The sequence below is a fragment of the Phallusia mammillata genome, chromosome 8 (assembly GCF_965637545.1).
Source record: "Phallusia mammillata chromosome 8, kaPhaMamm4.hap1.1, whole genome shotgun sequence".
Lineage (NCBI taxonomy): Eukaryota > Metazoa > Chordata > Ascidiacea > Phlebobranchia > Ascidiidae > Phallusia > Phallusia mammillata.
Genome location: NC_137259.1, coordinates 11265264 through 11291560, shown reverse-complemented (window position 1 = coordinate 11291560; position 26297 = coordinate 11265264). Strand labels below are relative to the sequence as shown.

The 26297-nt window shown below is 39.6% G+C and overlaps 2 protein-coding genes across 3 annotated transcripts; one reads left to right on the top strand and one right to left on the bottom strand.

Annotated features, from left to right (window-relative positions):
* The first annotated feature begins 666 nt into the window (after positions 1-666).
* On the top strand, positions 667-5284 carry LOC145204094 (putative palmitoyltransferase ZDHHC24). 2 transcript variants are annotated; one of them, XM_080076520.1, is made up of 6 exons: positions 667-905; positions 1346-1522; positions 1677-1818; positions 3627-3821; positions 3939-4091; positions 4727-5284. In XM_080076520.1, the coding sequence occupies exons 2-6, from the start codon at positions 1354-1356 to the stop codon at positions 4920-4922; spliced, it is 855 nt and encodes a 284-aa protein (XP_079932646.1). In that variant the 5' UTR covers positions 667-905; positions 1346-1353; the 3' UTR covers positions 4923-5284. The 2 variants fall into 2 exon arrangements, with proteins under 2 accessions (XP_079932646.1, XP_079932647.1); XM_080076521.1 differs by lacking the exon at positions 667-905 and adding an exon at positions 951-1022.
* Positions 5285-6890: 1606 nt separating this feature from the next.
* On the bottom strand, positions 6891-24465 carry LOC145204223 (uncharacterized). The gene is made up of 10 exons (XM_080076702.1): positions 23763-24465; positions 22287-22569; positions 12002-12122; positions 11476-11578; positions 11300-11386; positions 10859-11037; positions 10482-10559; positions 10308-10413; positions 10055-10216; positions 6891-7842 (listed from the first exon to the last, which is right to left on the bottom strand). Exons 1-10 carry the CDS (start codon positions 23818-23820, stop codon positions 7493-7495), a joined length of 1527 nt encoding a protein of 508 aa, XP_079932828.1. The 5' UTR covers positions 23821-24465; the 3' UTR covers positions 6891-7492.
* Between the last annotated feature and the right edge of the window lie 1832 nt (positions 24466-26297).

Genomic DNA, 26297 nt, shown 5'->3' with positions numbered 1-26297 from the left:
CGCGGATTACACGTAAAAAGCCTAAATTTGCGCGGATTACAAGGGGAAATCCAAAATATTGCGCAGGCCATTCTTTCCAATCTGGCCCCCATCCACTGAGGATAATAATAATACAGAACATTACATGTTTAAAAATAAATTAGTCCAATTAAACTAATTACAAATGGACATAACTTTCAGTGTCAAGACAGTCTTGTTTGTGGATAAAGATTAGTCGCAAAACAGTCAAAGTTAACATCTCGTCCGGCAACGCAAGTAACTTTTTTGAGCTACACCGGTCTTATAATACTTGTTTAACATTCAGTCACTGTACACACCATCGAATGACGCAATGATCTCATACAAAATTGAAGCTCAACTCGCGTAAAATTGTTGCTTACTACTTGTTTGGTCATTGACTCATTGGTCACGTCGTCGTCATGACGTCACACAACACTTTTTCTTTTGCTGTGTTTGCCGTCGTTCCCTTTTTCTTTTGCTGGATATGCTCCACTAATCAGCGATGCTTGAGTGGAAGTTGATGATTACGGTATTATTTAAATCTGTAATTTCTTATTTTACGGATGGTTTATTCGGTGTTACTTGACTGTAGATATTTTTTGAAAAATGTAAATTTTATTGATACTCGACTCGACACTTCACTGCATGTTTTTTACGCTGTAACATTTTAAACTTTGTAATGCAGAACAGAGGCTATTTCACCTGCTGTGTACATTTTTATCAACCACTCTTCGGTTCTCGTCACTGACTGCTTAACTAGTTCTAGTTGTCAAAATAGTCATCGACGTTCCGATTCACAAAACCCTCACTGTACTTTTCGCTGCCGGGATCTTCCCGCTTTGTGGGAGTGAGCACCGGAGTCATAAAAATCACCACGGAAACAGAGCACAGACTTACTTGAAACGGTGAGCACATGCAAATGATGCAGAGTCTTCGCGAATCGTTTGGACAAATTTACAGTTGGATTTGATTCCAAAACCACTTTCTAAACAATAAAAAAAAGATATGCAAAAATGAAAACTGTTAGTATTTAAGACCAAATATTCAAAACATTTACTTCGTAAAACCATAGAAGTATTAGGTGTAACGTCTGTTTGAGTTGATATTTAATTCAACACGTTCCTTGTCTGCTCCTGCTGTATGTAATAATAGTATATGAGTATGCTATAATGTAATCAGTATGCTTTTTGTTAAAAAACGTTTTGGTATGTGTGACTATAGGGCACATAAACAAAAAACAATTGAATTGTTGTTTTTATTGAGAAAATAAATGTTTGTGAATGAATACAAATTGAAAGAAGTTGTAAGTGTTAAATTATAAAGGTAACAGTATCCATTTTACTAGAATGCAACATGGAAGAACGGAGAAAAATAATATTAAAACGACGACCCGAAAAGATCATTGTTGGTGGAATAATTGTTTTAGTATTTGCTGTTTACTTTTTTGAATTGCTGTTAATTTTACCTAAAATCTATGGACCAGGATTTTCATCTTCCCATAAGATTGCTCATGTAGTTGCTGGTATGTATAATGTATAACATTGTAAAACTATAAGAAATATTGTTGTTTTAATGAAAGAAATGTTAACCAAGTGTACAAAACAAGGTTTTTGTTTAAGTGAAAATTAAAACATTGGCTTGGGCTATTTGGCTAACTATTAATTTGTGTTTGGCAGGTACTTGGATTCTCTTTAACGCATTAATTTCAATGTGGAAATTTATTGTAGTTGATCCTGGCAGTGGATCAGTTGTTCTTCCCAGTATATTAAAGGAAGGCTGGAGATTTTGTTATCAATGTGAAGCAAACTACCCCCCTAGGTAAAAATTTTAGCTTTCTAAAGTGTCCAAATGCATCATAATGGTGCATGGGTGTACTTGAGTATCTGTTAAGATTTCAGAACAAATTCTGTTTTCTGTTCTAAAGCAGGGGTCACCAAACTACAGGCCCGACCACATTTTTGGTTTGCCAAATGGTATTGATAACTTTGTAACATTAAAAATTAATCTACTCCTTACCAAAGTTTTCCTGTCTCAATATGTAGAATTGATATTACTTAGTTTCACAGCACAACCCCCAGGATTGATCCAAAGTCAGTTTGTTACATCACATACAAGACTACAAGTCTTAATTGTAGTGTTGGGTATATATTTGAGCAGTCAAATAAAATCGGGCCAATTGACCGGTCAAATTGGTCAAATATCGGTCAAATACTATACACACTATTAAATTGCATTTTAGTTAAAAGTTGTAAGTTAAATCTTCTTATAAACCACAAGTAATGGAAATGAAGGTTTCAACTCATGTAAATTTGTTTGTGAAATGGGAAATGTTCAGTTTATATTATATGATAGACTTTTCCGACTGCATTGCATGCTTTGGCCCCACCTGTGCGTCTGTATTTTTCATTCAGGAATTACATTTGTAAACTGGATTCTCATAATATTCCATGTATACATCAGATTGAAGTCTTATTTTGACTGAAATTTAATTGCAAAACTTGTTCATCCTTTTTAAAGCAATAATTTATTTTATTGTGCTGTTGTCACATCTCCATTCATGACAAACAAGGAATACACAAAAGCTTGATATGTACATACATTATTTATTCCAATAAGTACTGACCTGTAATTAATCCACAAAAATATATGCAGGGCAATTATAAGCCAAATATATAGCTACAAACAGTTTTTGGATCAATTATAGAAAAAAAGTACTGTAGACCTACAAGTTTACATAGCTGCTTTAAATTACTTTTTATCTGTTAGTCAAAAGTGCAACATTTGCAAAAATGCCCAAGTAAGTAGTAATGAACTAAATTCCCCCATTTACATATCACACTTGATTTTTATTAAGATAAAACTCTTCTAGAAGTGATCCATGTTTTTTTCATGCATTGTAAACCTTGCAAAGTTTGCCTTAATATAAATCAGATCTTAATTTCAGATGAAAAATATCCCCTAATTGTTTAAGGCATTTAGTTGTAATGCACAAAACACATCTGTATTGGCTTTCAAATGCACTTATTATTACAAAAGTATGCCCTCAACTTTTCTGCCTAAGGGCTATTAGAAATAATTTACCCTCTCCAACAACTAAAAAGCAAGTCCAATAAAATTTACCACATTTGATTTTTAAAATTGAAAATAGTATTTGACCGGTCAAATAGAGTGCTGTCAATTGACCGGCTTGCCAACCCTAGTTAATTGTGTGCAAACCATTGCCTTTTTGTTTTGATTGTGATATAGTATACAAGCATTGCTCAGAAGATGACACCAACTATACAGTTTAACTGTTGCGTCACCAGATTTTAAATGGGATTGTTGAAAGCCAATCTTTGCACCCGTATAAAAAACGCCTTGAGGGCTAAGTTTGGAAAGACGGCGCTAGGTCATGTAAACCATGCGGCCCACGCAAATCATTATTCAACTTATCCGGCCAGCAGTGAAAAAAATGTGGTGACCCCTGTTCTAAAGCAATGGTTGTCCTGTTGTTGTTACATAAAAATGTATATGGTCAAAAATAATTCAAAAACAGACCCTTATCAAAAAATATGTTATTTTTATGTAGGTTATTTTTCAGCTAATGAACTACTATCTGGTTAAACATTTTTTTTAATTTTCCACAGATCATATCATTGCTTTTCATGTGATCAATGTGTTTTGGTTAGAGACCATCATTGTGTCATAGGTGCAAACTGTGTAGGCTATAAAACCAGGAGATATTTTCTACACATGAACATATATTTGTGGATCGCTTTGTTGTATGCAAATATTCTGAACATGGACTTTGTCTTTGAACTTTACCACACCATAAATTCACAGTATGTTTTTTTAAATGTTGTTTAATTGCAGCTTGTTTATTCTTATTTATATTATGTAAGGTTCTTGTATGTCAAAATGTAAAAATTAAAAACTAATCTGGCATATATGTTTTAAAGGTCTTTGTTGACAATGTTTATGCCAATGTTGGCTTGGATGTTTGGAATTGCAAAAGGTGAAACATTTCTCATGGCAATGTTTACATCATTGTGTGTTGTTTCTTTTCTATATGCAACAGCTATTCTTCTATTTCACATGAGAAACACTTTAAAGTAAGTTGGAAACTCAAGTTTTACAGCAATGCAAATAACAAACTAATACCTGTTGCAAATAAAGTAGGTTAATTTAAGGTCCTTTTCCTGTTTTTATTTTTTGTAAAGGGGACGCATTCTGATTTTATTTCATTTTTGTGCGTTTCTTGCCATATATATACCCTAAGTACCCCACTAACCCCCTAACATTGGTCAAATTTTAGACATTGTTCAATTTGAAGGAATTTCATACAGTATGTAAATTGTGCCATTCTGTTGTGTTTTGACCTGACAGCAACAGGCTATCCCACTAAAACTCTTAAATGGGTCACATTTTTAAACAATGTTAAAATTGGATGAAGTTTAGACAGTTCGTAGAACATGCAAATTTAAAATGTTTGTTGCTATGTTTGGACCTGTTGCCCCACCATTTTTTCTATAACCTCCTTAAAATAGGTCATATTTTAAACCATTTCTAGTTGAAATTTAAAAAACACATATTAAAACATCCAGTGTGCTTTTACAAACATATATTTAATAACATGGCATGTATTTCCTGGAATTGAGGAACTTTGCAACTGCTAAATGTTAATAAACACAAAAATAGTGATAGTTGAATTATTGTACTTTAAATAAACTTATTTTCTGTTTTACAGGGGACGCACCACTCCAGAAGTCATGAAAAAATTGGGACAAATGTACAACTTGGGGATTGTGAATAATTTGAGAGAAGCTTTTGGTATTAACTGGCCAATTGCATGGATTTCGCCACTCATACCAAGTCCTCTACCTGGTGATGGAATAACTTTTAAAGAAAAGGAATTTGTAGAACAAAATGAAAAGTCCATGTGAAAGAGTTTAAATTATTAAATTTTCGCATGCTAAAATGAATAGCTTTAATATTCTGAGTTGCCAGATGACAACAATTTATATCTGGGAAAATGCAGTGCTGTAGTGTGAGCTTTTAAGGTATCTCTGCAGTGTTATTTACCCTTCTTCAAATTATAAATAAAATTGATGCAAGTACAGTAATGGATGTAGTTGATTTTTGCACTGTGTTTGTACATAACCAGAATTTTCTGGATAGCATGAAACACCCACAAGTTACATTTTTTAATTGTTTGTGTACCCAATTCATGTTACTGTTTTATCACATTTGTTTGCTTCAAGCTGTTTACAATTTAAATTTACAAGAGAATTAACAACAGTAAAAATTGTGTTCTTTGATTATGTCAGATAGGCCAAAATCGTTCCGTTTACCACTGCGTGTTTTTTGTGACGTAACAAGGGTTTAATAAGGAGGTTTATGCGCTAACAATCGGAAAGTAACGTTCCGAGTAGGACGCTGGTAGCAGTTTCTTGCTTAGTGGTAACTGCACTAAGTGCAACATATCAAACTGTTTTTGCATTTGAACAATGTAAAAGTGTTAAAAACGTGTAATGTTGTGTTGCTTTGATCCGCCAAACACGTAATAGTTTGTCAAAAACATTAGATCGAGTTATGTTATTAGGGTAATTTGTTACTTGCCAGGCACAATTTATGTCTTCTGCAGTTACCACCTTAAGTGCATTCGTGACTTTGCGCAACTTAACAGTAGGATTACCGCTTCAGCAAGAGATTTAGTTCTTTAGAAATTGGACCCTGTTTTTTTAAGCAACGATTTTGATTACCTGACAGTCACGCTTATTTTGCAGCTGCAGTTTGGCTGAGTAAGCCAGATAGCAGCGGCGACATCAGAAAACTACAAAGCTTTCGCTAAAATTACCTGTTCTTCCTGTCAATTAGATGGGTAGAGAAACCGCCAATTTTGGAAAAAGTGCTTTGCCGCATAACGCGTCGTTTTGAACGACGTGTGACGTCATTAGGGATTTCCCCAAAAAAAATTGTTGGACCCCCCCTTTAAAAATTTCTGGATACGCCCCTGGTTGAAAACATAGGATTAACGGCTGCACTAAACCTGCCTAATTTCTGCTCACTGAAAAGACTGCCTGGTGCACCTCTTTTTACTTGCAGCAGAGGTCTTTTTTTCTGTGCTGTGCACCAACGCGCTACAATCGTAACCAGTGAATTTGTTGCCATGGGCTCTCGATTAGTGCAGTTTCTAGGCGTAACTGCTAACAAATCAACACAAGTTTGGGATTGTAGGGTATTGACTAGGTCAGTATTTTTAACAACTCGACCACGGCCGCATTCCACGACAAAATAGGAAACTTGGTTGGCTGTCCAAAACCAAGTTTTTATCTAACGTGACTGGAAAGAAATTTGTTTCTAAAACAAGGCGTGGTTGTTTCACCACAAGCTTGGAATAAGCGAGGCTTATGTCGACGAAATAGTGGCCAAAAAGCTTTTGGAAAACTCTGTGCCACTACAGAAATAAAAGTTGAGGCATAGCCAGACCGATTGGGTTAAGAGTTAAGACGTTTACCAAAGAAGAAAGAACGTTTTTAATTTTTGACCTAAAGGGCCTGTAACCTTAAAACGAACATTTTGTGCCTTGGAAAGGTGAAAATTTTGCGTCACTTTGTGATGTTAGCGGGTAATTTTTTTTCGGTGCCAAATCTTTTTTGATTATCTTATAAACGCACCTTTCTTGCAAATCACCAAACATTCAGCGAAGTTTTTTTCCGAAAAGAAGGGACGAATAAATAAATAATTTTCTGGTACCCAACCTCAACCAATGATTTCGCGCAGATTGTCACAAATAAAATACATCACTGTATGACCGCATGATTATAATCCTGACAAAATCCCTTCCATCCACTTGTGGATCGACTTCTTGAACTATTGGTTTAAGTTTTCTGATAAGTTGCACACAGGAAAAGGATGATAAGAGTTTATGCAAAATATCGACAAGGAAAAGCGATGTAACTTGCTGTTGCATCGCCTTACCACGTTGGGAACAACACAACATTTCACAGTTGCCACGATTGAAGTGGTAAAATCTACTGCATTTTGAGAACTTTTAAAACTGCGAATACTGACAGTTGACTACGCATAAAGGCCAAAATTAACGATTTTTTAAAGTCATAAAAATGTTTTTTGCAAGTATTACTGTCCAGTGAAATAACTCGTTTGGGTATAAACTCTGATTGCATTTGACGAAAAAAGCAGCTATGCAATTTCTACTTACGTGGTAGACCACGACCGACTATTTTCGCGTTAGTATATGAAAACAAAACGTGCTTGTAAGCGTTTGAAACAAAGTGTGACGACACTAACAGGTGAAGAAATGGCAGCTGTGGGACTTACAGCAGGAAGTACATGTTGAGCCTATCACGCCTAAAAGGTTTGATACGTAGCGAGTTAAATACTAAGTTATTAAATGCTTGGCGGCTTTTCCGCATAAACACAACTTAACCAACGTGAATTTGTCTAAATAAATAGAAATGCTGATGGACTTGGCGAAGATCGGCTTCAGTCGCTAAGTTCTGAAGTAACTGTTTTGCATGTACATCAGGCGATCAATAGGGTTTACGTCGCTGGGTGTCGGTGATTGAAAAGGGGGCATTGACTGTGACCCAGGTAAGTGGGGAAAACCGTCCAACGGGGAAGTAATATGCATGTTGCTGTCGTTAACAGTCGACATCAGGTTGCTGTTATTGTTGTAATCGTTTAGGTGATCAGGAAGGTTGCTTTGGAAACGAGAGTCAAGATCAACAGGGGCAATAGATGTTCCTGGCGGATGGTGATGGGTCATAAAGGAATCTTCCACCTGGTCCAGGTGAGGTAAATGTGGACGCTGATCGTAATCGTCATACATCAGACTTGTATCTTCAAAACAAATTTTAAGTGTAAGAGCAGGGTATTGAAAAAGGATGTAACATTCAACGTGTAAAACAAGTAAACGTAGGCCTATCTCTTGTCACCAGCTATACACTGATGAGACCATATAGGTCGAGCCAGCGCGCACTATCATTTATGAGCTTATCATTTATTGGCTTGATGCTTTTACACTTTTCTAAAAATTTCTAAAAACTGATCAATAGGGCAATTATTTTTTGACCTAAAAAACGAAAAAATTTGACCTACAAATTGAAAATTTTGACTTGAAAAAACTTTTTTTTGACAAAATTTTGACCTATGAAAAATTCAAGTAGTTAAATTACACATTATTGTACAAAAAGTTAAAATATGGCTGTAGGCTACTCTGTAGACTAGAGCAAATGTCTAACACAGTGGTTCCCAAACTTTTTCATATTTTTTTCAAAACGGTCCCTTTGCCATTATTTCGAGGGCTCGCGGTCCATTATTTCGAGGGCAAGCCTAAATGTGTATTTCATAAAAACGAAAGTTGATTGCAGGATTTTAGCTAGTTATGCAAAATTGCGCATAACAATCATCCAAAGACAGCATATGACATCACAAACAGGACAAAAACATTAGGATTGTGAGCGAACAATTGCATTTTTGATAGTTGTCATTCAATAAACGCCATTGTTTAGCAATGGAGACAGTCGATTCTCAATTCTACTTTGATTTAAACCTATTTAGTGGCACAAACTGACGCCAAATAGGATTATAGAATTACTTCAACCGGTTCGCGGTCCCCCCAAAATTGCCTCACGGACCCCTAAAGGACCGCGGACCCTAGTTTGGGAACCGCTGGTCTAACAGAAGGGCAAAAATCTGAACACAGACCTACCCTGTTCTGAAAAGGGAAATGAGCTAATTAAAAATCACTGCCAAAAAACTGCAGCTAAGACACAACGAAAATTATTCAATACAGTTGTCTAAACGAAAGATACATGAAATACCTAAAGCAAAACCGAAGCAAGAGCTGCACCTAACCTGCAGCTGCCGTAAAATGACTTGGGACCTACCAAAATTTTGCATGTTTTGAAGTGTGTTGAGCATCACGCCATATCAACCTAATTGTTTCACTCACTTGATGGTTTATGATTCACAATAAGTAGACAATGAGCCAATTATAACAGTACAAAGTAAGCTACAAGGTGTAAAATAAAAAGTTCACTGGCAGTGCAACCTCTACAACACCACGACAATGCAGTTTGTAAACAATTTTAACTTTGTAAAAAAATTTGACTTTGTAAACAATTTTGACAATTTTTGACCTATTCCAAAAATTTTGACAAAATTTTGACTTTTTTTGACAAGTCAAAAAATATTTGCCCTACTGATCAATTCGCGAAATAAATATGGGATATCCAAAAATTGCAGTTGTAAAACCTCATCTTTGGTGAAAATGGTGGACAAGTAAAAATTGTGCGATACTGATAACATTATTAAAGTTTTTTGGCCGTAAAAAATCGTTTGGATAATATTACACACTTTGTACCACGTTTAAAAAACCCATAAAAGATGCATTCACAGCCCTGCAAGAAAATTGCGTAACAATTGTTTTCGTCTTTCCCTCTGCTTTAATTTGATTCCAATTACTTTAAATACCACGAAAACAATCGTAATTTACAAAAAAGGGAAATACGTTTACTTTCGGTCTAGACATGTCGCAAGATAGTTAATCTTGCAAAAGCAATATTTCGAAGAATAGTTATATTGTTTCCGCCAACCAAATACCAGAAAATTGCGCAAATGACGTAGGTGACTAGACTATCTTTTTTATTGGCAATCATTTGGCAAAAGTCGAACAGTTTGAGCTACAATAACCAGTCTGGGATTTGCTAACAGGAACTTTACTATTTTAGGCTTACTCAACGTCATTGCACCCCCCTGTCAATACAATAAATCAAGCTTCTTTTACGCAAAAGCACTGTTAAATTCCAATATGGCGGACTTCAAAATATTGTTCAACATTTTTGAAATCTACTTTTTTCAAAAATAACAGAATATTCTCAAACATCTGTTAAAACTAAAACCTTTCAATCGCGAAAGCATTTTGCCAAATCGATAAAATTAAGACAAAATGACGACCTTACAGAAATCATGCCACTAATGAAAGTGCATGTATCCAGATAGTTTAATTCTAACACACAACGAGTGTACATCGCCTAAATTTGTGATTTACCAGGCTGATGAGTACTCGAGGAATAATACACCGACGCGCTTGTTTCAGACGCAGCTGTTGGAGATGTGTGGACGCTGCCCGGTGAACGATAGTTGTCTTGAAACATTGGATTATGGCATGGTGTTGGCATTGATGTGTACGACCCAGGACTCGAAATTTCATCTTAATAGAGATAAAATTTAAATTAATTTTCAAATATGGAAAAAAAACATTTTTTGTATCTTAGTGTTTTATAACTCATTTAAATACTTACTATCAGAGTCAGAGTCAGTTGTTTTCTTTCGCCGAATGCGATTTCCTCGCGAAGGGTCCTGACCACTAGCGTCACCTTGTGTTTGTCGGCGTGCCAGTTTTTTCACCTGGAAGGGAAAAAACACCTCTGTAATTTCGTACATGTAACATCAAAACATCAAAGCAACGTTCATACTTTTGCCCTTTGATTTTGAAACCATACTTGGACGACTCGTGGTGTAAGGCCGGTTTCCGCTGCAAGTGTCTCGCGAACCTGAAAATGTTGCAACATTATAAATACAATAGGGTTTTGCAAAAAAATGTACTGATACAGACGAATGCTTTATGTTTAATAGCATTATGTTGCAATTTTAGATTTTGAATTTCCTTCTAAAAATACGGATCGTGAAGCATTTAAACAAAATGGCCGTGCAAGTTCGAAAATAACACTTGTAAAAGTCTAACGAAACGTGTAATATGAAAAGTCGTCCAAGTGATGATTAAGGTAATTGCAACCTAGCTGGTACAAATTTTTTGAAACCACACAACCACAAGTTTATTGTGTGCTGTTACCTTTCTGCATGGCTTTTGCGATACTTCAAATGACGCTTTGAATTTCCTTCTTTGGGCTGTTGTCAAAATAGTTCTGGGTCGCTTTTGACGTTTACCGTCAGCAGTTATAATTCCCATGTTGGAAGATGAACCTTTACTGCCGTTTTTCGATCTTATTAATCCCATGTGTGATACTTCATCTAAACAGGAATGAAAACGTGTAAATGATAGCTTGTATGTAACAAATTATTGTGACCTTTTTACAAGAGAAAACAACCTAGGGCAAGGCGGTATTTTGTACATTTTGAATGCTTTAATTTTTTCAACATTGGAAAATCTAAACTTATTCAAAGTTAAATTTATAATAACTTATTACAATTTTACTTATTGTTTTAACCAAACACAATATCAACATTTTTTATTTGAATATTATTAAGAAACTTAACAAAGAATGAGTTTTACCACTAGTATGTGGATATTGTTGATACGATGTAGAACCGCGAGCCAAGTGGGGCGCTGTTGCGCAAAATACTTCGTCGTCGCTTTTGTCTGGAACGAAAAAAACACCAGCGGTCAGCTAAAACTGAAAACAACCACACGTACCACTCAACCTGGTGGCTTTAGTGCACCAGTTTTACCTGAATCACTGTTGGAATCGTCATCAAGCATTTCTTCACGGTCGTGACATTTTTTGCAACAAATTCGCTCATGTGTGTTGTCAGTTATGCACAGATCCCCGGACTACAAAAAAACGAGTAAAAAATGTTTGAAAACAAAAAAAAATCATCCTAAGTTATATCAATAAGTTGACCAAGAATAAAATACTGCTTGAAAAAAATTAATTCACGTAAAAATGTTTAAAAACAGAATACATGCTTCCCTGCAGTTACTTTTATAGTTTAATGTTTAAGTTTTTACTTGTGCGTTGACAACCACAACTATACAATGTCAATATTAGCCGGGGTTCATATGTCACACAATAAAACAATTAAAATAACGTACACTTGAAGAAATTTCGCAAAATCTGTATTAAATTAAACCTTTATTGGACACATTGCATCTCGTTTTACAACTGTTCAAATATTTCGGCCTTTTCATATTTTGGATTTATACCTAAATATAAAAATTTTATACCTAGAAAAAGTCTATAAAAATTCAAACTACCTCTAGTTGTCGTCCGCATGTGTCACATGTGAAACAGAGAACGTGGAAGGAATGACCAGCGACTCTTCTTACCATTTCATTGCATGAAATACTTTTCGTGCATTTCTGGCATTTTTGTAATCTGTGCAAAAAATAAAACGGTTGATTTTTAACTGCGTTGATGACTGACAAGCGTTAAAGAAGTTTAAGCTTTGGAACATCAAACCAGGTCGATTTCGAAAGCTTCCCGGTAAATTTAAGCGTGGTATTATCTCCTAAATGCCCTGATCTGTATTCTTAACTCGAAAAGTTAAAAACATTTTCCTCTACTGAGTTCTGGCAACGTTTTTGTTTTATGGTTGATTTAATTCTGAAATCCGGGCACGCGTGCACAGACCGCCCACTTTTTCCAAAACCTTAAAAGTCTGATTCCACAAAATCGGTTCGTTTATACTATTGCTACTTAAAACATTTTTTTTCTTTCAGCTTGTGTTTGAGTTTTATTTGAATTGTTTGTGAAACTTAATTATTTTGCAGTACTTTATCACCTGAAACTCTTAGCCAGGACATCATAAAACAAAATGGCCGACGTCGCTATGAGTTGAGGTGCGAAGCAAAAGTCACTCTGGTAAAACCGATACGCATCTCCAGAAAAATTTGCACCTACACAATTTATGACAAATGGCATAGAGCAGGCGTTTACTAACTCTTTAGGTGACGACGGTACGATATATTTCCATCATTATTCAAAATTCTTTGACGTAATATTTGCGCGTAGAATCGGAGAAGCGCAGTCATTTTTGTAAGGCAATCTTTTGTCGCTGTCCACAGTTGAGTGCACATGAAAATAAGCGGAAAGCGGTCCTAGCCCCTTGTCGGAGAGGCACGCGAGTTTGTTGATATTATGGCATCGCTTAGAAACGTGGGCAAATGTAACTGTGAGCTGAGGGGGATTTGATCCGCAAGGTGTGGGGCTGGAAAGACAAACCTCTTATTGCTCCATTGTCGCGGGTGCCACTGTCTTTTGTTCGATTTACCCATAGCCTGGTACAGGACATACAACTGGTGGTGGTTACATAATATTTTGTCGAAGGTGAAAATGCAAAAAAATGATTGCCTTTACCTCACGATATTTCACGTGTTAGTTGTTTTATACAAAATCCAAAAAACACACTTGCTCAAAGATTTTGTTCCGTGGGCACGTACGTCATGTAAAACTGCCAACCGACGTGGCCATTTATTTCGGCGACGCCTTTTAAGGTAACTTAGATTTGGAGAGCGGCAAACAGTGTTGCCAAATAAGCTTTCGCTACAAGCAAGTTGGACAAACACAGCTGTACAGAGCGGTAGATGACCCTAAATATAGTGGGAACGTGATTCGGCACGATTCGCGAGGATCGCAATGTGAAAAGTACATTAGAGAGCGCGCCAATTTCGCAATAACGCATATCACGTCATCTTTGGCGAAGGGATTGAAGTTTGCGTGGCACGGATCTTTGCGATTTGCGGTTGCCAAAACATTGCCGCGCATGTCGAGTCGGGGATGTAAACAAAACAAGCTGTGACCAACGTGTCCCGACATTGACTTTGCTTGGCTTTTCTCCGATACAACGTCGTTTAAAGTTAAAAGCTGTTGCATAAATTTGTCGAGCTACTTGTTGAGAACAGCTGCAGCTTAAGTGGCTGAGCGCTCCGAGCCTCGGTTGGTCGCTTGGATACCACACGGTCGACAAATACACTCGACCCTCGCTCGGTCGTTTCCTCCATGTAATAGATGCACAGCGCAGTCCCGCAAATGGTGGGTTATCAAGTATTTCTCATGATTCAATGTTTGACTCTCGCGAAAATTACCGTCTGGCGCAACACCAGCTTGAAAGCTTTCAGTCGACACCGCTAACTATAGGCTACCCTAGAAACAGCATACATTCCGCTTGTTTTCATCCTTCTTGTCTTGAAGATTTTTAATTACAGAAAACCGTGTGTACAACTATTAAAAAATAGTCAATGTCAAAGCGTCCCAAGGGCACTCAAGTGTGACTGGCACGTGGTGGATGAGCATGTGGACACCCTAAATCCCCTCAAGGATCTCTTCTTCGAAATCGACCCGAGTATGTGAACAAGTGCCTATCCGAAGTTTATTAATTTTTCACGTCTTGCTTCAAACCCTCTTGCACCGCGAAAACGGGCCAACTTTCAACAACGATGGTCGTTTTGAATCGCAGCGCACGAGTTCTGTTTAAAGGAGCAGCTAAGGTGACATAAACCGAGATAATGTGTTCGTTACTGGCAGCTTACACTAGGCGACATAGCGCGGGAGTCAATAAACAAGCGAGCTGCTTAAGTGCTTTCTAGGAGTGGGTGGGTCAGCAGGTGTAAGGCGTCTGTGTATTTTTTCGAATTTGGAGCTGAACCGTTTAAGATACAACCAGTTGACCCTCTAAAATAAAACAGGTTTTTAACCCCAACCCCAGCGCGACGTTGTTTGAAACGGTCACCAGGAGCGCTACAGGTGCAGAAAAATTCTATAGAATGCAGCCAAGCGACTTGGTTTCAGATTTCCCCGACATGCAAATGTATTACAACATGAATCACTGCACATGAGAACTGTTTCTATATTTGTATTTTCAAACTTTAAAAGGCATTTTTGCCAACATTAGCGGTAATAAGGCGTGTACAACCTTTCTGTGATGTCCGGTTACAAGTCATGCAATTAGCGAACTTCGGGCAATGCGTAACCAGTCACGAACCATTTCAAACGAACGGGGTTGAGATGAGCAAGCATTTAAATAGCCGCCCACCTAGCTTGGCTGCATTCGCAACATGTTTATCACCGTTAAATGCCTTCAGGAATGTCGCCATGCAGCCGCAATACACGGCAATTTATTTACGTCTTGCGTGATTTTCTTGCTTCGGCATGCTTAAGGCTATTATACAAATGGCAGTATATCGTCCAGAAAAATTTATAGATTTTGTGTAAACTTGTGACAAGGCATATTTATTATTTATAAGGCTGTGCAGACTGTAATACATTTGGCAAATTAACTAAACTCCAGTGCCAACAATAAAAGGAAAGGATAATAAAAATACCACACAGCATTCACCTAAAAGCCTTTACATTTTTATCTGCACATCATTGAAACCAAATAATACACAACGTTGTATGATTCTTTGTTTTTTTTAAGTAGGCCAACAAATTTGCTTTCGTAAACCATTTTAAAATCTTAACTATCAAAACGTTTCTTGCACACTTTGTTAATATTTATCTCTTCGTTACAGCCAAACGTCCTCTTTTGACACAAATTAAAATTTTATCACCTGTTTTTGGTTTGTTTATTGTTGTAATGAATATCCAGTTAAGATCAAACTCTGCAATCATTAGGGGTGTTTATGCCCAACTTTAATAATTTAGGCCAATCCGCGCGTCAGACTAGCCGGTATAATTCGCCCGCCAGGATATGTTTAGCGGATTGGACCTATAAAATTTCTGCTGCAATATTTATACATGTCTCTTTATCAACATTAGAACAAACGATGAATAATTAAATTTGTGAGCGGTCTCAAGTGAGCGAACCGAAACAGTATACGTTGGAAGATAAATTATGTAGCAATGTGAAGAAAGCTTTGCCCTGTTAAGCATGCACAATCTTAACAGTTGTTGCGCGTTATACAAAACGACAGCGATCCCCTTCGACTAATGTGTCCGCAGCACATTTCCCTACTCTTAAAAAATGTTGACTGACAGAAGAAACAGTTTTCCGCCAGGAAAAAGTAAAACGCCGAACTCCATTTTAACCAACAACACGAGCAAATCGTCTCCCGCTGCAAGCAGAAAAAATCCCCTAGAATTTTGTCAATAAAAGCGGGACTTTTACACACGTGACTTGCGCAACGCTGGGGTAAGTGCTAAGTAGCCAGATCTCCGACGCTTTGTCATCACAAAAATGCTAAAAAAGGAGTGGACAAACCCGGGTTGTATATGGTCAATGTTTAGCAAAGATGTCAACGTGAAAAATGATAACGATCTCTTCCCACTTTGCTGTGAAATTACTCTCAACATCGCCGCTTCATGCGAACGCACAGGAGGACAAAGAGGCCCACCTATCCCTTTCGAAGCCTCCTCTATTTGTTTCAGGTCGGATGGTTTGTTTACATGACGTCACAGCGCGTTTACCGCTTGGCCACCTAAAGATAAGACGCGACCCAACGCAAGATAGGCGGTGGCCAGGTAAAAATGCCAATGACAGCATCTATGTTCAAATCTGCCGATGAAATCTAGTCGATGAAATCAGAGTTCTGTCCTTTTTCGGCTCCTGTTCAGCTACATATGGAGTCAGCGGAAAACTTTATGTTTAAGGCTGTATGATGCCGAAGTTATCAGACGCGAGCGTTGTTTGGAAAATGGACGACGACATCAGCGGCGTGCAGCTTTCTGACGTCATAAATTCAAACACGGTCCGAGTAAATAAGTAACTGCTCTGCCGAACAGAGAAAATCAAACAAAGCTTCGGCGGCTTTGATCCGCTTGTAAATCAACTATTTGCCCGTTGGTGATGTCATAAAAGAATATATTCGCCATTGTTGTATGAAGTACCCGAGGCAGCACAGGCGGCTCTCTGGACAACTATACGGAGTGCCCATGAAACTGGCCTAAGAAGCGGCAACGCTAACGCCATTTTTGATCCTAAGTGGTGGAAAATCAATCGATCATGTCCGGACAAAACCAATAGTCGGTCAATGCACAAAGTGCAAGACAATGGCTGCTTACGCGAGATCCATTTGCTTTAGCTGTGTGCACTGACATATATATGATTGTTTACACGAATGAAAGCAGCCGCGCCGTGCTGATGCTCCCGCAAATATTTGCTGTTAAACAGTAGCAGTCTGGGCGGATGAGATCGATCACAATGCACACTTCAAAGCATACCAGTGCTTTGTAGTCGGCCCGCCGCAGTCACTCCCGCTCTGGCAGCCCTGCGAGCGACCTTGGAGTTGATAAAACAAAAAAAAATCTTCGCTCCAACCGTCAGTGGCTATATTGTTTGTTTAAACACGTGAAGCAGACACTGTGTCTGCCGTCGTCTTTAAAAACGGGAAATACATAAATCATAAAAATCCAGCCCGACGATATAAAGCGGCTCTTAATGTGAACGTTCATCACCTTTATGTCGACCCTTCATTCCGTGGCGCAGCTATCTGGCAATCGTGAGGGATTCAATATGAATGCCACATTTTACAGTGCTAATTATAACGCGGGCTACGGCGCCAGGCATAGGATTCAAGCTATTGGCATTCTAATACTTTTCTATGTGAAGCGAAGTAAAAGGAATGTGCTTGTTATGTCAAACTTTGCATTTTAATTTAACGGACACGGAGCGGCCTAATCAACACAGCAACTTGGGTACGGATGTAATTGAGCTTTCCCTGGAGAATGCGGTCATTGCGAAACGGGATTAAGTCCACGTTCTCATAACACGATCGCCGACCACGAATTTTGTATCCGCAAAATATTTTGTCATCTAACGCTTCGTGCTGCGATAAATGGGATTTTATAATAGATCCCTTTATCTGATACACGGTTTACAAAGTTGACCAAAATTTTCGCAACCGCAGAATTTTCTGCGACCGCTACTCAGAGCTGACAGATGTGATTACAGCGTTTACGCCCGTAAAACCTTTTTTGGACAATGTTACGTTTATGATGGGTTCAGTATCGTCTGCTTTGATTACACAAGGCAACTGATCTTAATGAGACGAACGTTGGTTTTGCCAGGCACGCGATCCAATTGGGAATATCAGAAGTTGTTGTCACGCGACATGCACCAAAGCGGCAGCCGAGTTTGACAGAGAAACATTTCCCATGCCTGGCCTGGTGGCCCTGACTCCGCGAGATTCGTCGCTTCTCGATTGATATGGTTTATTGGAGACGGCAGATGAATGCAATCGAATTCTCGTGGGTGCAAAGTTCCGTCGACGAGCAGTCGCGTAGCATTTAATTGTCCAACATGCCAGCAGGCGTCCGGAACCAATATACATGCCGTGCGAACATATCACGACACACCCTTTAGCTATTTTTGACGTATCGCTCAGTTTCATGTTGGTATGACGTGATTAGCAAGACTGACGCCAATTTTTTCGGAAACTCATAAATGCTTTTTCTGACGATTTAAACTCCAGATGAACCGTCAGTGTGTTTAAGTATTGTTTTCCATCTCCGGTCATCTAGCGGACATATTTCGTTTCCTAAAGGAAAATTTAGGAAACTACCCCACCCACATCAGTTTTTTCAATGTAGCATCGTTTTAATGTAGCATTATTTTTTTCTACACTAAGAAAACTTCTTTGTAACCTGGCCACACATTTAAATTATTGCATACGCAGTTAAAGATGCAAACCAATTAACCCTTGTATTTCCTAATATCCCAACAGTTGTAGTGGAAGGATCAAAAAATCAAACCGGCTTGTCAACCGCATGTTGAACAAGCACAAATTTATGTCAAATCTCACATTTCAACGTGGTGAAGATGGGAGGGCCGGAAACCACCTCACATTGGATACAGGTAACGGCTAAAACCACAACCGATAGATTTTACATGCACGGACGTTTCGGGTGGTGGGAGAGAGCTGAGGAAGTGAAATAACGCAAGTGGCAGTTTTCATCGTTGACAGGATGACATACACTGCTTGAGATCGTGAACGAGACGCGCACGAAATCATTCTTCCACTCACACATGGGTAAACAAATGACAACCTCACAATTGTACGCACTCTTATCATTTCCACGAAACACCCATTAGTCCAATGCGATAAAATTAGATGCTATGCGCAATGCAGGCTAGTCCTTTATGTATCAGACACTCGGCGGTATTTTTGCGAAATAAAAGTGGTGAGGAAAATCAATCATTTCTTGATTCGTTATTTGATCATGAAAGTTGCAAGACGTGGGTCAGCGACCCGATCGTGGCCACCTCGTATAAATAACTTATCATCGACTTAACTTTGGTTAATATTTCATGAGATCGAAACTAACATCATTTTCACTGTGCCGGAGACCATTGCGATAATTGCCACGGAGTCGGCGTCGCTCAAGGGAAGGCGTCACAAGGTGTTAACTGAGTTAATTTCCACGCCCCTTTGTTCACAAAACACAGCAACGACGGTTAAAAGAACACATTTGTGTAATCGATGGAAACTTCGTGACAGCAGTCCGGCGAAATTCTCTCGGAGGCTCGCAATTTGAGAGCATTAATAAAACATGGCACAACCTAATGCAATTGAACATTCAAATCGCGTTCCATGTAGTTGCGATGATAACAAGCGTTAAAGAAACGAAGTATCGCCTGTCCCAACAGGTCACGGAAAATTGAATACATAATTTATTGCAATATGCAAGAAGGAGCGGTTAACCACCATTTTTCACGGGACAATGGACATTAACCTCCGTGAAAAGCGAAGTGGGCCCTGAAACCGAGAAAACAAGCCGCAAAATAAGGGAATCAAGTTTCGGCCATTAGCTTAAAAGCGGAAACACATGTGTCTGAAACGCACGTGTCAGTTTGCAACACTCTGCAATCCCCGTGTGGGCACAGGGAGACGTTACGTCATAAAACGGATTCTAAGGTTACTCAAGGTCGCGACAAAGCGCCGTGGACGTTCTGTATCCATAACTTTTCGCCTTTGAAGCAAGTGTCGAACGGTGGCGGGGCTAAAACATTTTACGGCGTGTGACGCTTTTTCAGTTTTCCCAAGAAATCCCAGGGGAAAGGCTGAAGGCGGTAAGTGGGCAAAGCTACACTGAATGCGCAGGCTTTATAGGCGTTGGATGCGTGTGGTCTGATTTGGCACAATATACACCGGCTTTCTCCCTATAATCTACCGTGCTCAGTTCACACATCGCGATTTATCTAATCCCCTCGGCACTCGCTTCTTTTGCATCGCCGCTTAGATCCTTGCTGAGTTTGCGACAAAGTCAATTCCCTCAAAGCGAACAACTGGTCCAGTTTCAATCCGGAATTATTAACACCTTACGAGACGAACTCCGAATATTCGAGTTTCAAAGCAGAACACGTCCGCGGTAAGTCGACTTTGCTACACAATCTCCAGCGCCTTTGAAGTGGTTGTGCTGTGGATTAGGGATCAGGGCGGTCGCGTCCAATTTTCGTTTGAACGCGACGAATCCGAGAAGGTGAGGGTGTATTTTCACCAGGTGCGAGTCTGCGGATAACTGTCAATATTTTGTCCCGAGCAACGGATTAGGACATATATTTTTACGAGATGGATTAAGCCGGGGTGTGAGAAAAGGAAAGGGATGAGTCCCGGAGGCGCCGTACAGCTGGTAGTTATCGTGCGTCGTGTCATGGAGCGCGATACCTATACGCCCAATGAATGTTATCCTTAAGGGCAATTTGCATTCGCTTCCGCGTTGACGGTGCAAGCCATATACTTATCCACCACTCATACTGTCTTGAACCACCTGCCTTTCGTTTAGGATGTTTTAAGGCACACAAACCCTGCACATATTCCTTGACGTATAGTTGAGTGACGTGTGTGGGAGTGCGGAAGTGGCTGGTCAGAGTTGTGCCGCAATTGCGACTTGTTGTGGCTTGTGCAGTCGACTCGCTACGGAGAAGCCGTGACATATTGTGCCGGTACCTGCTGGCAGGTCCGACGATCAAGGACGGCCGACGGATTCCGTGACTGCGAAATTAGCAGTTAGAGCGGGCGGGCGCGAATATGTAATCGCGCCTCTTGACGCAGGCAGCGGTCGACGCGTGACAGGCAAACGCGATCATTAGGACACGCCGCAGAAATATCGCACACTTCGCGTTTTGCCTTGCTCGACTTAGCCGCGCCGGAAACAGCATCTACTGCACGAACTCATATTAGCCGCAATAATTATTGCTGGCGTGGTGGCAATTAGCTCCTCGAGGCACGCACTGCACGGGTGGCGCTACTTAGCGACTAAAATCAATTAGGGTTCGCGCGTTTAGCTCAGATTACCGCAAGTGTCGCGATCGCGTCCCATGTGCACCTGACTGTCCAGTGTTTCAAAATTTGTCGCGCCAAGACTCTAGCTTGGTCTAAAATAACTGCTTGGTTTTGAAGTGGCAACGACAAAATCTAGGAAACGGGTGAGGTGTCAAATTTAAAGTTTACCAGCGTCTTCTGACCGTATCGATTTTTTTCAAGCACAGAAATTGGAGTTTGTCGTGGCTTAAACAAAACATTGCGTTTCTGCATGCGATATGTCAATAATTTCGTTATATCGAGTTATGTAAGGCTGTTTTGCCATGTCATCGTTCGTTTGGCTCCTTTCCTCAAATCACACAAATTTGCTCAACGCGCAGAGGGTTTCGGGCGCATCTTGCTTCCATTTAAAGGCAGCAACAGAAGTCTCGTGCAACACTCCGACAGAACGGAAGGGCGCATAACATGTCAAAAAATACTTTCTCGCTCGCGCCTGGCGTATGGAATTATTGAAATGAATCACCATGTCGGTTACGTGGCAAGTTTTTTTTAGTGTTTCTTTTGACTCTCACCACACGAAAAGGGGTTGCGCTGCCACACTGCAAATCGAATGGCACACATTTACATTCCTGCTTAGATTCTGATTTTTTATTCATTAATAAATGCTTATTAGGTTTTTTTAATATTAGTATTAAGTTAGGCTTGTGTAATTTTATGTCGCTCCATTGTAGTTTGAATTGAAATAGTGAACTGGAATTATATAATTGGCCGCTATTTCCTGTCACATTATTTAGCTTTGTCTGCAACATAACTATAGACTGCGCCTCTGACCCTATTCACATGGACTACGACATTGGTTGCTACCCCGAACCTCAATTCAACAAAAAACGTGCGAGCGACCCAAGAAGCAAAGTGCGGCTGCGCGCGAATCTAATGCCGTCATAATCCAAGTACTGTGAAATCACAATGGTGTCTGTCTCCCCCACCCACGCAGAGGTAATCTTCATCAATGCGACTGCGCTATATTTTGCCTTAACGTATCATTGCGCACCAATGCGAAGACCGCCCTATAATTCCAACCCTATTCGACATCGCTACACTGAAACCGTGTGTTTACAGCAAGTATGTGTTGGGGGTGTATTAAGCGCAACGACAATTGTTTCTCAGTTGCTCGGTTTTAACACGAAAATACGCCCCGTGCAGAAATATGTGCAAGTTGTTTACTACCTCAATACCGTTATTGTAATTTGGCAACGCACATATTTGTGTGCAAAAGCACTTCCACCACAGGCCACTAATTTCTGTTAATTACAGGCATCAGAGCATGACTTTCACAACTTACTTCTTGTAGTCTTGTCGGCAGTATAATTTACAGTTCTTCAAGTAGCATGAGTCGACGAGTGCCTGTCCACAAACGTTGCATTGCACGCAAGACTCGTGCCATGCGCGCCTATCAACCCACATGTAGTATTTATCGTAGATGGGCTTGTGGCAGCCTGAACATAGTTCCGGGGCACTGCTAGTCGAATCGGCCGTGTTTTGGCCACTGGAGATCCCGCCGCAGTCGCTGAAGTGAACTGGGACGCTCATAATCGCTCCATGAGTCGGGAGGGATACCCGGGAATCTGTATTATAAATAAAAACAACGGGACATTAGGAAAACGTCGCCACATAACTTGAATGGTTTGCGTATTTGCGTCTCATGGTTTCACAGCGCTGCTCGTCTGTTGGCCGAGCGAAGCCGATCGGGGCGAAGTAAACATTTGGCGATTGCGCGCCAGTTTCGAGTGTTTGTTTGTTGCGCTCCATTGGTAAAGAACGCCCTGACTACAAAGCAGATAAGATGACTTCTTAAGGGAATGTCCTCTTCAAGTATGCCCACTTGCATACCACTACTAGCCCCACTGTTTCAAACTGTTACCAAGTTAAGTTTTGAATCTTGGACCGAAAAACTTTTCCAATCAAAACAACCGAAACTAGAATTTTTGGCGACCAAGCATGTACTAAAAATTGATTTGTAATTTTATTATGTAAGTCTAGACGTTTACAAAGTCAGAGTTTTACTCTCGGTCTTTTCAATGGAAACATTCCGCAACGTATTTTAATTGCGGCGGAAACTAAAAGTGGAATCAATAACGAAACACGGCATGCATATCCGATAAAACTTGCATGTAAATTTTATTCTAAAACAGTTGCCACAAAAATTCCTCGCTGTTTTTACGCTCTGTACAATTTAAACAACGCTAAAAACAAGCTTAATATTAGATCAAGACGTGATATGTTGCAAGTGACGTTAACTGTTCTTTGTAATTGGTAATAGGTCACAAAATAATTCCTTGATCAAACAACTTGTTGAAAAAGTTTGAAAATACACGAAACATTGCGAAGATATATGCCAATTGTTTTCAACTTTTTCTATACTTGCCTATTATTTAATTGTTCGGGACACAAGTGTAAGATGTCGTGAACATAATAATATTAGAAAATAAATTTTGAACTAGAAAATAAAATAATCTACAGTATTACAATTACTTCGATCTGATTTACCAACTGAAATTGCTAAAATATTGTAACAAAGCATTACTTCATAAAAAGGATGAAAAAACTGCAACTTAGAAAAAATATTTTTAACCTTAAACCTTTGACTTTTCATGTCAAATCTTACAAGCAGTATTTGGCCCCAGATATAATCATTGTTTTTTATGTTGTAAAACAATGAGGAAGTGTTTTTAACTTTTTGTCACAGAACAAAGTTCAATTTAAGATGTGAAGATACAAAGTTTTACGTACACTAGTAATTTGACGTGCACTGACTCACCTCCTTCGTTGGCGTCATCTTCCTCCATGTTTGTCATAGCGAACGATTCCACTTTCATCGAATTCCCGAGCTTGGAATGAATGAGAGCCCGCACTTGGCAGCAGCGGCAACTCCCGAACGAACAGCCGCAAGCAAGGCGATGTAACAAATGTCTCCGGCTCCTTGCCTCTCGGTCTCGCCCGATTGAAGTTACACGGAAACAAAAACAGCAATTGCACTGACCTTTGCTAAAAAATCACACATTTCAAGGACCACATTAGTTGAAATCATGATACTTGATATTTACGGTTTAGGTCACATGTCTGTCGCTGCCTACAGACACTACCACTGCACAAGCGCATCGGCGGCATCAAAATGACGCAACTCACATTACGCGCGTAATTGAGGTAACTGTAAAATGGCGGATGGTCTAACGCACCAGGCATCGTCCAGCAGCATTCCAACACATACTTTCAAGTTGTGCCAATTGGAATAAATTTTCTTTATATTGCGCCTGTTCCTTTTTCACATCATAAAAGCCGGATGTTTTTAAGTCGCATTTCCTATATCTGCTGATACTCTTGCTGGAGGGCGGTGCTACGTACGGCCGCATGTGGTTAATATGCTTAGGCAACAGATATTGTTCATTTCCACCGATAAGCCTCCAGTTATTACAGTTTATGCTAAGCGTCCTATTTGATATTGAATTTAATGAAGAAACCTGCGTTCTGTATATTAAAGTAACATCAGAAACGCAACAAATCTTTAACAGACATGAACTGCACACGCTATACTCACAATGAAATATAGCTGTAAATATTACTAAGTTGGTAAAAAAACGTAAGTGCCTTAGATACAGATTTACGTTTATGAATCCAGCATAAAATGTAACGATATTGCACTCTATACTCTCTACAGTGAAAGTGACTCTGTCGGTGGCCCTGACTGACAAACTGCTTGTTCTTGACGTTGTGGCGCGTTATTTGCCGAAAGCCGTTTGTGAACCAAACGCTAATACACAAAACGTAAATCCTATCGGTCAACAATCTTCCAATGGCCGTGTTCTCCAGTATCTGCCTGCCCAATAATTGCGCCAAGCTGTAACCTCTCTAATTAAAACTGTTTTCTTAAACAGCAAATACAACTTCTATAGCACTATTACAAAAAATTGGGCAAAATATTATAAAAAAAGTGTTAGAAAATGTTTATACTCTGTAATGTGCTGTTGCGACTTATTGCAAGGATTGCGTGGAGCTAATCAGCTCGTTGACGCTCTCGCGGCACATTGCACGCAGTAGACGAAAATGCATTTTGTTTCTTGGACAATTTGTTCGGATAAACTATTTATATCGCATCAGACGTTCACGCCCCACGCTGATGTCTACACACGCGTCAAAATTTAGCGATCTAGATGTAGAGCCTCGCGGTCTGTATTTTCCGATAATCGGATTAGAAAATGAGTTTATGCCAATCGTAGCAAAACTCGACTGCGTGTGACGCGCACAACCACCCTTGGGCTCGAAAAACCTTCACTGACTCACTTACTGGGCAACCCAACGCCCAAGCAAAGTCTAATCCAACAGCCGCAACATTTCCGCGAAATCATCTAAAAACACTTAAACATACTTAAATCTTTAAGCGCCGTGTTTTTTTCGTGCCCCAAAATAAACTGCGGCTGGTGGCACCAATTACCACCGGCACGATATCACCTAACCTTGAGTTGCTTTCCATGGCCATTGTTTGCAGCACTCTGTAAAGACAGCATGCCGTGCCCGGCCAACAAAAGCAACCCGCCGCCCGCACCTGCATTTTCACAGTCGTCCGGTTGCCCTGACACATTTTCAAGTTTGGTGCGCTGACCCTAAACAGGATTTTGTGCACTTGACACTTGCCCACGTGCAACCTGACGCAAAGTAGTGCTGCGTGAACGCGCAAATCGATCTGTTTGCCCCACGTTGGGCTGATACCAGCAACACACATATTTCCCATGCTCCATCGTATAAAAGCGCCAAATTAGAATTTTTAGTGCGGCATTAAAATTTTGGCATAGTCATGCTCTGGTGTCAGTACGCTGTACATACAACACACTGAGCACAACAGCATCACTCTTCCAACCGAAACTGCGTTTAAATTAGCATGACGTGCAATTACACATTTTCAGAATTACACCGTTATTGCCAGTATTACTAGAGACTCATAGTAAGACACCATAGGCTAATTATCTTCCCATTTCTTGGCGCGATTGTTTTACAATAAGCTTAAAAATATTTCTAAATTATCTTGGCTACTGTTCTCCCCCCTGCAATGTAACGCAACACTGTCTGTATTTTACGCTCACAATAACATGTCGCAGTGTATTCCAGTACAAGCCATTTGTTGTCGTTTTCACGGAAATAATATAGCAAACGACTACTGGTCTAGACTGCCTCGATACGTCGAAATAGAGGAAAAGCGCAATGCCAGTGACAAAACCAACGTTTTGCGCACGCGCCACTTTTTTTCGTTTTTTTGCTCGCTTAAGATTTGATCAGCTTCCTTCACCACCAAACAAAAATG

What these genes read in the sequence shown, in the direction of transcription:
- LOC145204094 (XM_080076520.1), top strand. Translation starts at nt 1,354, where the DNA reads ATGGAAGAACGGAGAAAAATAATATTAAAACGACGACCCGAAAAGATC. An exon ending in TACCACACCATAAATTCACA is followed by an intron (nt 3,822 to 3,938) that starts GTATGTTTTTTT and finishes TATGTTTTAAAG; the next exon opens with GTCTTTGTTGACAATGTTTA. An exon ending in CACATGAGAAACACTTTAAA is followed by an intron (nt 4,092 to 4,726) that starts GTAAGTTGGAAA and finishes TCTGTTTTACAG; the next exon opens with GGGACGCACCACTCCAGAAG.
- LOC145204223 (XM_080076702.1), bottom strand. Translation starts at nt 23,820, where the DNA reads ATGAAAGTGGAATCGTTCGCTATGACAAACATGGAGGAAGATGACGCC. An exon ending in CATGCGGACGACAACTAGAG is followed by an intron (nt 11,579 to 12,001) that starts GTAGTTTGAATT and finishes GTTTTTTTGTAG; the next exon opens with TCCGGGGATCTGTGCATAAC. An exon ending in TTCAAAATCAAAGGGCAAAA is followed by an intron (nt 10,414 to 10,481) that starts GTATGAACGTTG and finishes TTTCCCTTCCAG; the next exon opens with GTGAAAAAACTGGCACGCCG.